At 36.2% G+C, this 14,145-nt stretch overlaps 1 protein-coding gene across 2 annotated transcripts in view; it reads right to left on the reverse strand.

Moving 5' to 3' along the window:
* The window catches only part of LOC131029732 (phosphatidylinositol 3,4,5-trisphosphate 3-phosphatase and protein-tyrosine-phosphatase PTEN2A), an 87,773-nt gene extending 75,316 nt beyond the window's left edge, over window positions 1-12,457 (reverse strand). The window contains exons 1-3 of one of the 2 annotated variants that reach the window (XM_057960362.2): window positions 12,167-12,457; window positions 8,450-8,532; window positions 7,692-8,174 (exon numbers count right to left, since the gene is read on the reverse strand). In XM_057960362.2, coding sequence (XP_057816345.2) covers window positions 7,692-8,108 — 417 coding nt within the window. In that variant the 5' untranslated portion in view covers window positions 8,109-8,174; window positions 8,450-8,532; window positions 12,167-12,457. The remainder of the gene's footprint in view (window positions 1-7,691; window positions 8,175-8,449; window positions 8,533-12,166) is intronic. The other variant, XM_057960360.2, reaches the window with a different exon arrangement.
* Between the last annotated feature and the right edge of the window lie 1,688 nt (window positions 12,458-14,145).

The following is a 14,145-nucleotide window of genomic DNA, read 5'->3' on the forward strand; positions in this document are numbered from 1 at the left end:
GAATAAGATAACTTAAAAATTTAAAATCACCTCTCTCTGGAAGGCTTGGTTAAAAGTAAGATCTTTGATTAATAATTGAGAGGCTCTGAGCCATTCTCCCCCATATTGTGCCCCTTATAGATCTTTGTGGTGGAATATTTCTATTAATGGTAAACCCCTTGCTCTCTCACAGGGATGATCTGCACAAAAGTGGTGCTCAAGGGGGATCACTACATTGCAAGATGTAATTATTAATGGAAGTCTGATGTCCTGGGACCAATTGCAGTCTAGGTACTCTATCCCGGACACTCAAAAAAAAACACATACTATGATCATCAAAGCTCTAAAGGATGGTTTCCCTGCAAAGAATCTGACAGTAACAGATTTTCTCAATCAAATTAGATGGAAAGATGGTTCTGAACTTCAAGACATTACTGTGAATAAAATTTATAACATGCAGACTGGCCCGGGTGAGGTTATAAACTGGCTTAACCAGACTTGGAACTTAAAATGGTTTGATTCCCACTGGTCTTATATTTTGTCTGACATTTGGCACAGTTCTGTTGAGCCCAAGCTTGCTTGTTTTAGATGGGTTTTTGTTCTTATAAAACTTGCTGTTGGTCAAGTCATGCAGGATATGGAGCTGCAAAATAGAAAATGTGATATTTGTGATGTTTTTGAAACGTTTGAGCATTTGTTCTTTTGAGTTAAAATTATGCCATTAGTCTGTGGTCCTTGTTTTTTGGGCATCCTGTAAATTGGTATGAGAAGAATGGTTTATCTTGGCAAGAGATCCTTGCCGGCTATGTTGATGCTTTTAATGTTGAATTGAACAAATTTTGGCTTATTCTTTCTAATCAGACTTTATGGTTTTTATGGAAGAAGAGGAATGATGAGGTCTTCCATGGCAAAAGAAGGCATCTTACTGGGTTTCGTAGTGAACACACTTTCCTTTCTATAATGTTGCAGGTTTTGGCTACAATGGAGATACCAAAAGACTGATTTATGATTCTATTGAAAGAACATATAACAATTGTGTATAAGTCTGAGATACAGTCTGCTTATTTCTTTCCCCAAGGGTGAAATAAATTGAACAAAGAAGAACTCGATCTGCTGAACAACTTCTTAGAGGATAAGAAGATCAAGAAACCTGTCCCAGAAGAGGTAGATAAGAGAAAGATAGCTGAATCCCAGTTTGAACCTGTTGAGACATATCCAAATCTGATTGTGCCTCCACTGGGTACATACGAATGTGATCAAGCTGAGTGCAGTAATAATATCATAGGAGAATGAGATTAGACTATTTGTAATGTTTCACTTGTTTTGTCTCCCATATGGTACTAGTATTTGTAGCAGACATCTATTTTTTGGGTGGTATCCTCTAGTGTAATCATCTTAAACTTGGTGGAGCAGCTGCTCCTTAAAATGTATTTTGATTGTTATACTACTTTCAATAGAAAAAAAAAAATTAAAATCCACACACACATATAAAGAATACTCACAACTCCATGATTTACCCAGAAGAAACCCAATATAGGATAAGATTAACTTGAAAATTTAAAATCCACACACAGATAAAGAATACTCACAACTCCATGATTTACTGAGAAGAAACCCAATGTAGGAAAACTGTATCATGAAACTGAGTGTCTCCTGGTCTTAGTACTGAGCTTCGTACAATCAAAAAGTTGACTGTTTGCTCTCGGCTCAGACATGTTTGAAATGAAGAATTGATGGATATTAAATAATTCATGGGGTTCAAAATGAAGAGACACAAAGTGATTCTTCTTCTTCTGTTAGGCTCATTGGAGGACTGAAACAGAAAATGAGGATCATAGGTGATTAGAAATGGCTACCTAAACAACTTCAGTCCCTGCTATTTTGTCCTGATGGAAACAACTCAGAGTATTTTCTGATCAATCACCTGGAAAGACAAATGGATGAAGAGAAGAGCAGGCAAAATTTAGCAAAGAGACGATTTCTTTGGATGACGAAGGTGAATATATATTTAGCAAGTCAGATATGTTCTCTGGAGTTGGGGAAGAATTCAAACAATGCTGGCCTCAAGACGCACAAAAGCTATTTGTCAGCTCCAGTATGAGTTCAATGAGTTTTGGGACAATTCCACTTCTAAAACGGCAAAAAACTTCAGAAGAATATTTATTTACCTAGTTCTCTCTATCAAATATTAAAAAATTATTAGGCCAACACGAGCATCAGCAAAGAATGAACCATTATTTAGATACATCAGATTTTGCATATCTGGAAACTCTACAGTACACCAATCTGGTAAAATCTACATTTAAAGTCCTAAAAAGAATATATGTAGTTTGGGGGAGACTTCAAACAATGTTGAAATCGGTGAAAAAATAGCAATTGTCAGTTCAGTAAAAGTTTGATGAGTTTTGGAGAACATCTAATACAGAAGTTAAACCAGAAAACGACTTCAGAAGAAATGTTCATCCACCTAGTTTTCACCTTGAAAAACTATTACCCAAATATGAGTGTCAAAAATGAATGAACCAGTTTTACAATAGGCAAGTGGAAATAACCAACAGATTTTGCATATCTAGAAACTCTACAGTAAACGGACCTGGTGGAGTCTACATTTAATGTCCTATCGGAAGGCATATACATACAAAACTAAGAGATGACACATAAAACATGAGTCAACACAGGTACAAGATACGCACATTCACCTAAAGCAATCAGCGAATTTGCATCAACATTTCAAGATTAATGCTCATTCAGACCAAACAGATGAAAATAAGCTTCAAAAATTATTTGATTCATGTTCCTAACTTACTAGTCACTGTGCTATCGTGCAAGCATTCACTTGTTAAATGTACCACCATATTTTGTTGTTGCAAAGGTTAGACAACAGAAACTCCTTCCACCAAGAGATGTCAAAACACATGGCAAGTCACACAAGAAGCAGGGCTTGAGTGAAACATTCATGTTGAAAAAGCAATGATATTGTTGCAATGTCGCCTTTATTTGGACCTTAGAAGTTCATTAAATAAAATTAAGTTGTTGAAAAATAAATAAAATTAATGACAACTTATTTTAATTATTAAATAAGGTCATTAAAGTGACTTTTTATGTCAAAGAATTATAAAATAAAAGTCTCTTTATTATTATTTCATATTCGCAAAAGGTAAATATTAAAAGTGAGGGAAAATTAAAAAGGCACGAAAGGCAAGGCCAAGAGTCATCTCCAATGGGCTATAAAAGAGCATGGAGAGGCTCTTTTCTATCGTGCTTGGTTTATTTCTCAATTTGGTTTGGAAAGCTTTTCGAAGCTAAACCTTAGGACAAAACCCCTAATGGTTTACTAGTTTTGGTAGCGCAATTTCCTACCCTAGCCAATTGTCGGAGGTATCCTTCAGGTTTCTCACATTGCATTACAGAGTTCTTTAAATTTGTGTAGTCTCCATTGGAGTAAATTTGCAGGAGTTGGGATTATTGCAAAAATCTATTTTATGGATATCTTGCCTGTATATATATTCTTGAATATTTTGGTGGTGATTAATTTCTTTGAGAATATCTATTTTGGCATGGAAACTCATGTAATATCGGCCGCTTTCCTTAAGTTGGCAAAAAGGAAATATAGAATTCATTCTTACAAAGTTTTGGGCTGAATAAATATTTGTCTTTTCCACGTGGTTCATTACTCTTATTCTTTCTTTGGCATGAATTTAATGGTGGACTTGGCCTTGCGCAACTTCTCAAATTCCACGCAATAAACCCCCTCTAGAGTTCAAAAATTTGATGTGGGTTCCTGATTCAGACCGTAAGAGCAGCAGAAGCGGCTTATATTCTTGGCAAATCATAGGGTTTCCTCGGGTATCGGTGAGTCTATGGTGTGAGCTGCATTAGAGGAGACGTTTTTTTCCTGCATGTCCCTATAAATTCCCATGGATTGCCTTATTCATTGGCGTGGCATCCAGAATGGGCATAAATAAGGGAGCTGTTCAGAATTTCTGTGTGAGCTGAGTGAATATTGATGATTTTGTTTGCAAAGAAGTATAGTTGCCGCTGCATCAGGATAAAGGAAATTATCTGAAGAGTGTGAATTTCTATCGCTGCATTCCCAAGTCTTAAGTCTTACAGTTGCATGTATAGTGAATTTCTGCAAATAATTCCAATGTTAAACACTATTGCTTCATCTATCTTTTGTAACCTGTGCTCCAATACAAATATGGTGTCAGTCTGTGCTGCAAAGAAAGATTCAATTTTTTAGGCAGGCCGTACTTGTCTAAGAGGTGGACAGTGGAAATCTGGGACCTATCGACTTAATCTTTGGAGGTATTTTGGCACCAAGAAGGGACATCTATGCATTGGTAATCATTAGCAGGAGGTTAGGCCTAGTTTATGTCCAACACAATTGAGTTTTGTGGGAATGTTCAGTTCAGCCCTGCCTCATGCCATGGCCATGTGACTGCCCAGCAACCTCTGTCTAAAGGTAGCAGACTGGGAAATGATTAGCATTGCTTCTTGGAGGTATTCATAGAGCTGGAAAGGTGAAGTAATGACTTAACGCCACTGGAAGGTGCTAAATGATTTCCAGTGGAGGTTCTAAGTGTCAATGAAGGCTGCTTTTTGTTGTTTGTAACTAGGTAAGATGGGTTCAGATTGCCTTAAGGCAACATCCGAACCCATATAGGACTGGGTCCTATCCTAAAGGGGTAACGTGCCCCCAAGTTGAGCCCAGCCCTATACCTACACGCCACCCTAAAACACTCCACGCCACAATAAATAAATTGGCGCCAAAAGGAGGAAGGCCAACTTGGAGTTAATAAAGGTTAAGGACTCATATAAATTAAGTGAACTTGCAAATACAATTCAATCATCCATAAGATCAGCGAATTAGCTCTGCAAACAAGAGGTGCGAAATCACCAAAGAAGATTGTGCAAACTTGTCCAAGGATTGGCCGAACTTTTCAAGAGGATATAGGGCATTTTGGTGCAGACTTGAAGTATGCAAAAAAGGCAGATCTGATACATAAAGATCAGATTCAGAAAAGCAAGCTAAGTATTGTATTTGTGCAATAAGAGTGAATACATAATCTGACCTGTGGGTCTTTAATGCTGGGTTTTTCCTCCTTGGAGGTTTTCCCAGAGTATTTGTGTTTGTCTCTTGATTCCTTGTTTCATTCTTGAATCTACTTGATTATAGTTTACTAAATTACAAATCTGATTAATAAACTAGGGCATGATTAAATATTACAAATCTGATTACTGATCTAGGGCACGAATTTAACACTTTTTACTGCAGATTCTAGAACAGCACAGCGTTCTCAGTCTACTTACATTTTGGCTAGATTTGCATACACTTATAATAAGTCATTCCTAGGTACACTTGTTTGAATAATCATTGTTCAGGTTTCCATTGAAAATTGGGTCCCAAGTTGCATGTATAACAGCAGATTGAAACAATATTTGAATTTCATTTCATACTCATGACAGTTGTTCTGGTTAAAGAAACAATGCTTTTTTAGTTTAAGCAAGATATTATTGTTAATGCAAAATTGATTGTTGAGAAATCAGTCTTCATCTCCTTTGTTAATACATCAATTATTTAAGCAATTAATTTTTCATGGTATCAAAGCAGGTCAATGGGTATTTATAGGATTTGGCAAATTTTTTGATAAAAATTCATGAAAGTGCTACTTGGATATTATTTCAAAAAAAAAATTTAAGATTTTTTTTTATGAAAAAAAATCTGAATCATAGGGTTTTTTATCTTCTGAAAATTTGTTGCTCGCATCAAGGGTTTTCATCTGCAAATTTTGTGGGTGATTTTTTTTCAAGCAGGGTCAAGGGTTTCTCAATATTTCTGTGCACAACGTTTTTTTTGTGCCTCTATTTGTGGGTTGTGGATTTTTATTTGCTCCCGCGCTGTTTTTCACGCCGTGTATTTTTGACGCAGATTTTAGTTTTTCACGCGTGGTTCTGTCTCTTTGAGGGAGGGTTTTGGCGGATTTCATGAGGCCCTCTACGTATTTTTTGCGGCCTCAGCTGCAGACACGTTTTTTTTCCTTGCATTTTTTATTGCAGGGTCTCATTTGCTTGTGCGATGTACGTGTTTGTTTCTATGCGATTTTTTCCGACGGCAGTTTTATTTTCCAACAGCGCGACCCTTTTCTTGTGTTTTCCATCTACAGGTGCTGCATTTTTTTTGTTGTGCCTGGCTTTTTTGCGACAGTCCCAATGGACTTGTTTTTGTTCAAGATTTTTTTGTGTGTGCAACAATTTTCAGCAGTGGCACAACGTGTTCTGCCTGCGCGACAGAGCATTAAGGAGTCGTTGTTTTCGTTTTGTGTGTTATTTAAAACTCACGATTTTCTATGTGCAGCTTTTAACGGCTAGGGCACGATGTCTATGCTTTTTGGGTACTCTGATTTTTTCTGCTCTTCCTGTCGGCTAGGTTTTTGGAAGTGGGTTTTCTAATTTTTATCTCTTAAAAAATTAGTCTGTGGGTTTTTATTATTTGTATGTTTTTTTCAATTTTTTACTTAAAAATTAATTCAATTATAATTGTAGTCCTTTAAAAATTATTTGGGTTTTAATAATTTTTTCCTTAAAAGTTATTTCTAGGGTTTATAAGTTTTCCTTAGAAATTATCATCTGGGTTTTACCATTTTTTCCACAAAAACAATGATTTGTAAATCCAATTTTCAAGGTTTGAGGATTTTTTTCCACAAAAATTGTAGTTTGTTACAATTTGTTTCAATCACACCTGACATTGTTGGGGCAAACATCTACAACCGTGCTATCTTGCAGTCTGTTTTAAGTCGCACCTAGAGCTGCTAGGGCGAACATCTACAAACATGGTATCTTGCAATATGTTTTTTGGAGTTGCTAGAGTGAACAGTGCTCGATGCTCACCTGCAAAAGTTTTTGCAGTTTTTGACAAAATCGTGTCTGTTGCTCTTTGGAGGGTTTGCCGATTTTTCCTTAAAATCATGGTTTCAGGCTCAATAATTCATGTGTGACAATTCTCAGTAATTCGCGTGTGAAGGTCACACCAGGTTGGATGGATTCTGGTACTCTTGATCATTACCATTCTGCAGAACCTGGGAGGGTCTCCATAGTAGCAAAGTCTTCTTTGCATTTGTGATCAAAAGACCTGTAGTATCTTTTGTAGGGTAGTGAGTACGGTGATCATTAGGGAGGGCATTAAAATAATATTATATTTATTCTATAATGGTCATCTTAGTTGTCGTCTTAGTTGTCTTTCTTTAGTTCCTTTAGAGTAACTACTGGTTCTTTTATTAGAAGGCATAGTTAGCTTTTTAATTTTTAGCTTTTTAGTTTTTTAAGCATATTTAGCTTTTTCGCTTTTTAGTTTTTTAAGCATTTTTAGCTTTTTAGCTTCAGTTTGAAGCTTCAATTAAACGGTTTGTTCTTTTTAGAACACCATCTTGTAATCTCTATTTAAGGAGTCTTCGTCTCCTTTGTAATACATCAATTATTTGAGCAATTAATTTTTCAACACCCACACACACAAATAGGGAGAGAGGTAAGGGAGAAGGAGATGATATACAACACCTCCATTACTTTATAAGCATAAGATATATGAAGATTTTGTGCCATATTTCAAATCCTTGAAGGGAAGAACAATATGATTGGATTAGAAAAAAAAAATCATTTACAGTATTCAAGACAGAAAATGATAAATTAAAGAAACAAATAAAAAAGAATTATACCTGGTATCTCCTTTTGTTTTGTGACACAATATGTCGAGCTTTTGTTTGAACAGCCTTCATTGCATTCTTTGAGGTGTCTAAGAAGCCCTTTGTAATTGTTCCAAGTGCACCTTCTTGAGTGCCTCCAGCTTGTGATGTATCTCCTGTGGGCTCATCAACAACAGGAATCTTGGAAGACTGGCGTATCCCAAATCCACTAGCTATGCGGCCAAATGTAGATTTCCCACCATCCATAGGCTGTGTGTTGTCTTCAACTGAAGACTGTGAAAATTTGAAGCTCTTTGCCCATGTTGAGAACCCAGAAGCTGAAAATCTAGATGTAGAAGGATTACCAGATGAAAGAGGATTCGAAGTGGGGAAGACAGAAGCTGAATCTTCTGGAGCTGGATCTGAACCTTCACCCCTATCGCTCTTCATCTCAATTCAAGCAAAGGCCAATGCTTTTAAAGCTTTTAAGAAAGTATCTTAGAAATACTCTAATCACTGCAAGAGCAAATGAAAGAGAGCATAAAAATAAAATTCAGCAAATCACTGCAAGATCAAATAAAAGAGAGCATTAAAATAACAGATCAAAGTGCACACTAAAGGAGGCAAGACAAACACATGCGTGTTTTTAAGTAACACCAATAACCATACTAATTCATTCACAGATACATAAGCATTGATCTGAACGATCAAATTCTAAAGAAAATGAGTTATCTGCATTCATCTAACTAGCATAACTATAATATATAAGAAGAAAACAAACTATCACTTACACTGCTCAAATTCCTCTGAATGCATAAGATGATCAACACTCCCAGAGAAGAACATTTAAAAATGACTTAACAGCTTTCTTGACCTACCAAAAGCCAATACCAATATGAATTGAAAGAAAACAAACACGTATTGAAAGATATTCTTCCTAGTGCCAAGCAAAATACAATTTCCATGGAGTATTATACAAATTGAGAACTGTGCTTGCATGTCCTTTAAACATAGCTGTTGCAATTAATTTGTCACATAGAAAACAAATATCTAATGAAACTCGGATGTTCAACTCTTTGCCTCCTTGGAAAGAACAATTCATGATTTGAGATCCCCCTTAATAGAGTAAGCAAAAAAAAATTAAGTGAGAAGCTGCTTTGTGGGTTCCACCTAAGGAATGACTCCAAAAACTTAATTTTGATGGTCCATCACAGGGTAACCCATACTAAGCAGGGGCTGGAGTGGTGGTGCAAGCACCCTCGGACCAATTTTTATCAAAGGGGCCTATTTCTTCCTAGGCAATAAAATGGGCAATGAAGCAGAGACCTTACCCATTTTGGAAGGCCTCAAAATGGTAACTTCCATTTAATGTGACAGTCTAGGGGTTGAAGGTGACTCATTGATAATTCATGGGATGAATAGCAATTTGGTGCTGTAGTAGAATCTGCATAATATCCTTCAATAGAACTTCCTTCAAACATTGTTACAAGGCAGAGAAACAGAATGCAGACTTCCTTGCTAATGAAAACATAGAACAGCTCCCTTTTGCAGCAAAGATTAGTGATTCCCCTGATAAAAGAGAAAAACCTAATTTGTTGAAAGAGGATTTTACAGCCTACCATTGTGGAACCATCCTTTAGGATCTCCATCAAATTTTTATAAATTTGCAGTTTTATAAGCAGGGTGACAACCGCCACCATCATGTCAGAACTTGGCACATATCCATCAGCTTTATGTAACTCTCTTGGGATTATGAGGGACTTATTTTTTAGCCCAATAGTCCCTATCTGTCAACTCATTCTTGGTTATGGCTGTTCTGGTTTATTCTTTCTTTCTATTTTGCAGGTTGTGGCGAGCAATGAATTCCAAAACGTTCTTGTTTCATTGGTGTGCCTCTAGAAGGGATGGACTCCCCTTATGGCATGTTTTGTAATGAATGGGCAAGGAGGAGGGCAGCAGCCACCAGCATGTCAGGACTTAGCACATACCATCTCTTCATCGGATTTATGGCACTCGCTTGGTAATTATGAGTGCTTATTTTTAAGCTCAATGGTCCTTATCTAAATAAGTCACTCATGATCACCAAATATAATCTAAATTTATATCATCGATTCAGAGAAAACATCAAATAATGTAATCAAAATGGAAACAGGGGAAAGGGCACAAATAAGAAATAGATAACATATACAAGTACCTATGTTTGTATATGTATGGTGCATGTGTGGTAAAAATATATATGTGATGTAGATTTAATCAACAATTTGATGGACAACAACCTTAACTGCAAAAATGTAAATGTGTTATGGAAGCAATGAATTGAAGCGAAGGAAAACAACCAAAAATCAAAGAATTATTTTTTGAAATCAGAGCTACCCACACAATCAGATGTCATTCTATTTATAACTTTACACAGCTGGAAATGAAACGATTAAAAATAGAATGTAAAGCAAGTCACCTTGAGAACCTGAAAGATCATGTGAAGAGAGCCAATTGTTGCAGTGAATCCATCAAAACAAACAAAGAAAAAATTATTTCACATAATATTAAAATTTCCTTCGTTTTTCTATTTCATGGTGTTGGACCTTTCGAAGCATTTTCGGCAACAAATTACAGTTTTTTTACTGGAGCGACAGTGAGAAAACTACAACCTACAAGGTCACTGACTTTTCAAGTTCTTTTTTTTTTCTTAATCAAGAACATGCATGCACATACACGCATGCATAATTTCCTCCATTCGAGTGAATTTCATTAATAAAATTATAGTCCAAAGGTTTTAACCCTGCAAGGTCACCATGTTTTCAAATTCTTTGTGATTTTTTATTTTATCGTGAATTAATATCTATCTATGCATGCACACATATACGCATGTGCATACATTCTCTATTCAAGTGAATTTGAATAATTAAAATGCAGTCCAAATGATTTAACCAGCAAGAAATTAAGGCCAGTTGCTTCCTTGATAAGAATGGTAAACAAGTTCTATATAAATAGGATAGAATATGATAAGAACAAACAAATGAACAGATGCAATACGGATGCAACAGAGAATAATCAACTTTGGCATAGACTATGTTCTCACTGTCCTTAAGAATAAAAAAAAACCCTTGCCACAAAAATTCCTAATCTTAAATAATGCCAGACCACAAGGCACAATCGATCTAGCCACTGTTTCAAAAATGAGTAATTTGCTTGAAAGAAAATTGGTGTAATATGTATATAAAACAAAGCGCAATTATATTAACACATGAGACCAAAATATTTGCAGTATTGACTGAAAATGCGGAAATGCAAACAAATTACAAATAATCTTAGCATTGCAGACCTTGTCTGTAGAAGACAATAATGGCCTGAAAAAAGATTTACAAAAAAGGAGCAGTAAGAGGCAAAACTAATACAGAGAAGTCAGTGTTAAAAGTAGCACTCACTTCTGTAATTAGCCAGCTTGTAGATCATAATTAAAGGCAGATTTAGTAGTGAAATGCACTCTAACTCCCACAACATTACAAATTGCTACAAACATGAAATCGACAAATCAAATGGGAGATAAGAGGATGGTCATCTTATTCCTTATATACACTTCAGAAGTGCTCAACAAAAACTCACTGCATAGGAGAATTGCAGCATCCATTCCTTGCAATACGCACTCAACAAAGCTTTGTCAAAGAGATACAAAACAGGAAGGAGTGAATGTACATGTATAGGAAAAACATGTTACAATAGATTAAAAAATATCATCGGTTGAAACTATATTATGTCCAGAAGTAAAATAGGTCAATTCCTCTCTCCTAATAGAAAAATAAGATAAGCAAAGAAAGAAAGAAAGAACTAGAACGAGTAAAAACATGCCCAGCCGATGGAAGGGCAAATCAATCAAGTTAATTGTCTTATCGATATAGTCGACATGTGGCACATGAAAGAATTCAAAGTGCAGGTGCTTGCGAGCGATGATGATTGGGCCTTGCCCTGCCCTACCCTGGTAGTAATTATAAAATGTAGTTTGTAAAGTTTAGCCTCTTTGATCTCCAGGCAAAGAGCACTTACATCAATGCATAGAGAAGAGGGTTCCAATATCTGATACATTATTCAATCGATAATATGTTTCAAGGTTCTTCTCTTCTCAAAACCCACGAGCATATAAAAAGCAATCAGAATAAGATCACAATAAGGACTTTCTTGAAATGCTGCCAGGAGGGGGAACGAGGGAGGGAGTTGGGTTCGAACAAATAAGTCCGATTATTCGTGCACCCGCGCAACGGACTAATTACTGACTTCCAACCAAAAAAATATATTCTCTTGTTTTAACACTGCTAATATTCGCTGTAATCACAGATCGGTGGAAAATTGGGTTCAAAACTTGCAGATACGGTTTCCATTCCTAGAAAAAAAACCCTAAATCAAAAAATACTCGCCTTTAAAATGAAGATAGCTTATTCCATTTCATTCAGCATGAATACTGGTTGTATGATACTACAACGATAACAAGTGCAAGAGCAGAAACCATTACTTACCCAGTTATCCTTCTCATCGTCACCATCAGGTGCACTGGTAATCCATTTCTTTAGTTGAGCGTTCCTTCCTATCATACAACCATTCTATATTTCATACTCATCCCCTTTCTAATTTTACATTGGAGACACGTGATTTATCGTTTACATGCGTAATGTGTTAATCAAAAGAGCAAGAACGCTTCCTGTATTAAATTTGGAGGGCAGAGCAGTTCGTTGGCAGTTCTGATATCCCTGCCATTAATTTACTGAATTTATTATTTAATAAAAATTCATGTGATATTGAAATTTGCTGATTATGGTTTAGTTTTTGGGCCATCTTGATAGAATATATCATATCTTGTCTCCTATGGGTATGCCGAAGAGGTGTGAATGGTCAATTATGAAAAATTTTGTCTATATTTTGCATTTTTTTTTTAACACATCAATTATGAAAAATTTGGTCTATATGTTGCATTTTTTTTTTTAACATATCAATTATGAAAAATTTGGTCTATATTTTGCATTTTTTTTTAACACATCAAGTAACTTGATATTGTTTTTGCAACAAAAATCTCCAAAAACAACTAAAACATATCAAAACAAAATCTTTGAATAAGGAAGATATAGTGGTAGGGAATAGAGATGGAGAGGAAGATAGAGATGGGGATGGGGATGGGGATGGGGGATGGGGATGGGGTTAGGAAGGGAGAGGGAGAGGGAAAGATGAGGAGAGAGAGGAGAGAGGGATAGATAGAGCTAAAAGAGAAATATGTAGAAGGAAGAGATAGAAAGATAAAGATAAGGATAGGAAGCAATATATAGAGAAAGGTAGATAGAGGCAAATATATAGGTGTAGAGATAGATAGAGAGATAAGGAGATAGAGAGATAAAGAGATATAGACATAGAGGTCTATGAAAATGGAGAGAAAGGTGGGGGGGGAGGGGGAGCAGGGGGAGCAGGGGGAGGTGAGGTAGTAATGGATGGATAGAAATGTAAGGAGGTTAAAGTAGCAGAACAACTTCCTACACTAATCTTGAGAGGAGGGTAATGCAAAAATTTATAGATCTTTACAACAGTTACAAAAACTTAACAGAAATAAACATAAATATCATGCATACCACAACACAACGATTTACTTGTGGAAAACCCTTTCGAGAGAAAAAACCCACTCTCCAAAAGCCACCCAAATATTATTCAGAAATCAACAGTAAATTACAATATACTTGCAGAGTAAGCTTCTTATAGAAGTATCACCACTAGAGATCTAGAGGCAACTCAACAACTATCAAACTCTTCAAATGCATCACAATGCCTTCATAAAACAAGGTTACCTTCTAGAGCAAACAAAGTACATAAAATATCCACCATTAGATCTATGACCTAATGATAAATAGTCAGTATTAACAATGATAAATTATGAATGAAATTTTGTTTTAGGGGTGTTGCCCCTATGATAAATTATGAATGAAAATTTGTTTTAGGGGTGTTGCCCCTAAAAACCCTCATTGAGGCGTTCTACCCCCTAGACCCCTAGCCAGTCATGGAAATGGTGACCCCCTTACAACCCCTTATAGTCAAGGGTGCTAACCCTGAACCCTCGTAGCTCATGTATCAACAATACTCTTTTATTATTGCAAGGTTGAGACACTATTTTCCTAACGAGAGAGAGGAAATCATGTATAGAAGAGGAAGGAGAGAGAGAGAGAGAGAGAGAGATTTTGGGGAGAGGTAGGGAGGTGAATAAGGAGATAGTGGTAGGAAATAGAGATAGAGAGAAAGATAGAGATGGGGATGAGGATGGGGGATGGGGGTGGAGATGGGGATGGAGAAGGAGAGGAAGAGGGATATGGAGAGAAAGAGGGAAAGATGAGGAGAGAGAGGAAAGAGGGATAGATAGAGATGAAAGAGATAAATATATAGAAAGGGAGAGAGGGAGAGATAAAAAAAAATGAAGATAATGATAAGAAGTGATATATAGAGAAAGGTAGATAGAGGCAAA

This window comes from Cryptomeria japonica, chromosome 9 (genome assembly GCF_030272615.1).
Source record: "Cryptomeria japonica chromosome 9, Sugi_1.0, whole genome shotgun sequence".
In the NCBI taxonomy this organism is placed as follows: domain Eukaryota; kingdom Viridiplantae; phylum Streptophyta; class Pinopsida; order Cupressales; family Cupressaceae; genus Cryptomeria; species Cryptomeria japonica.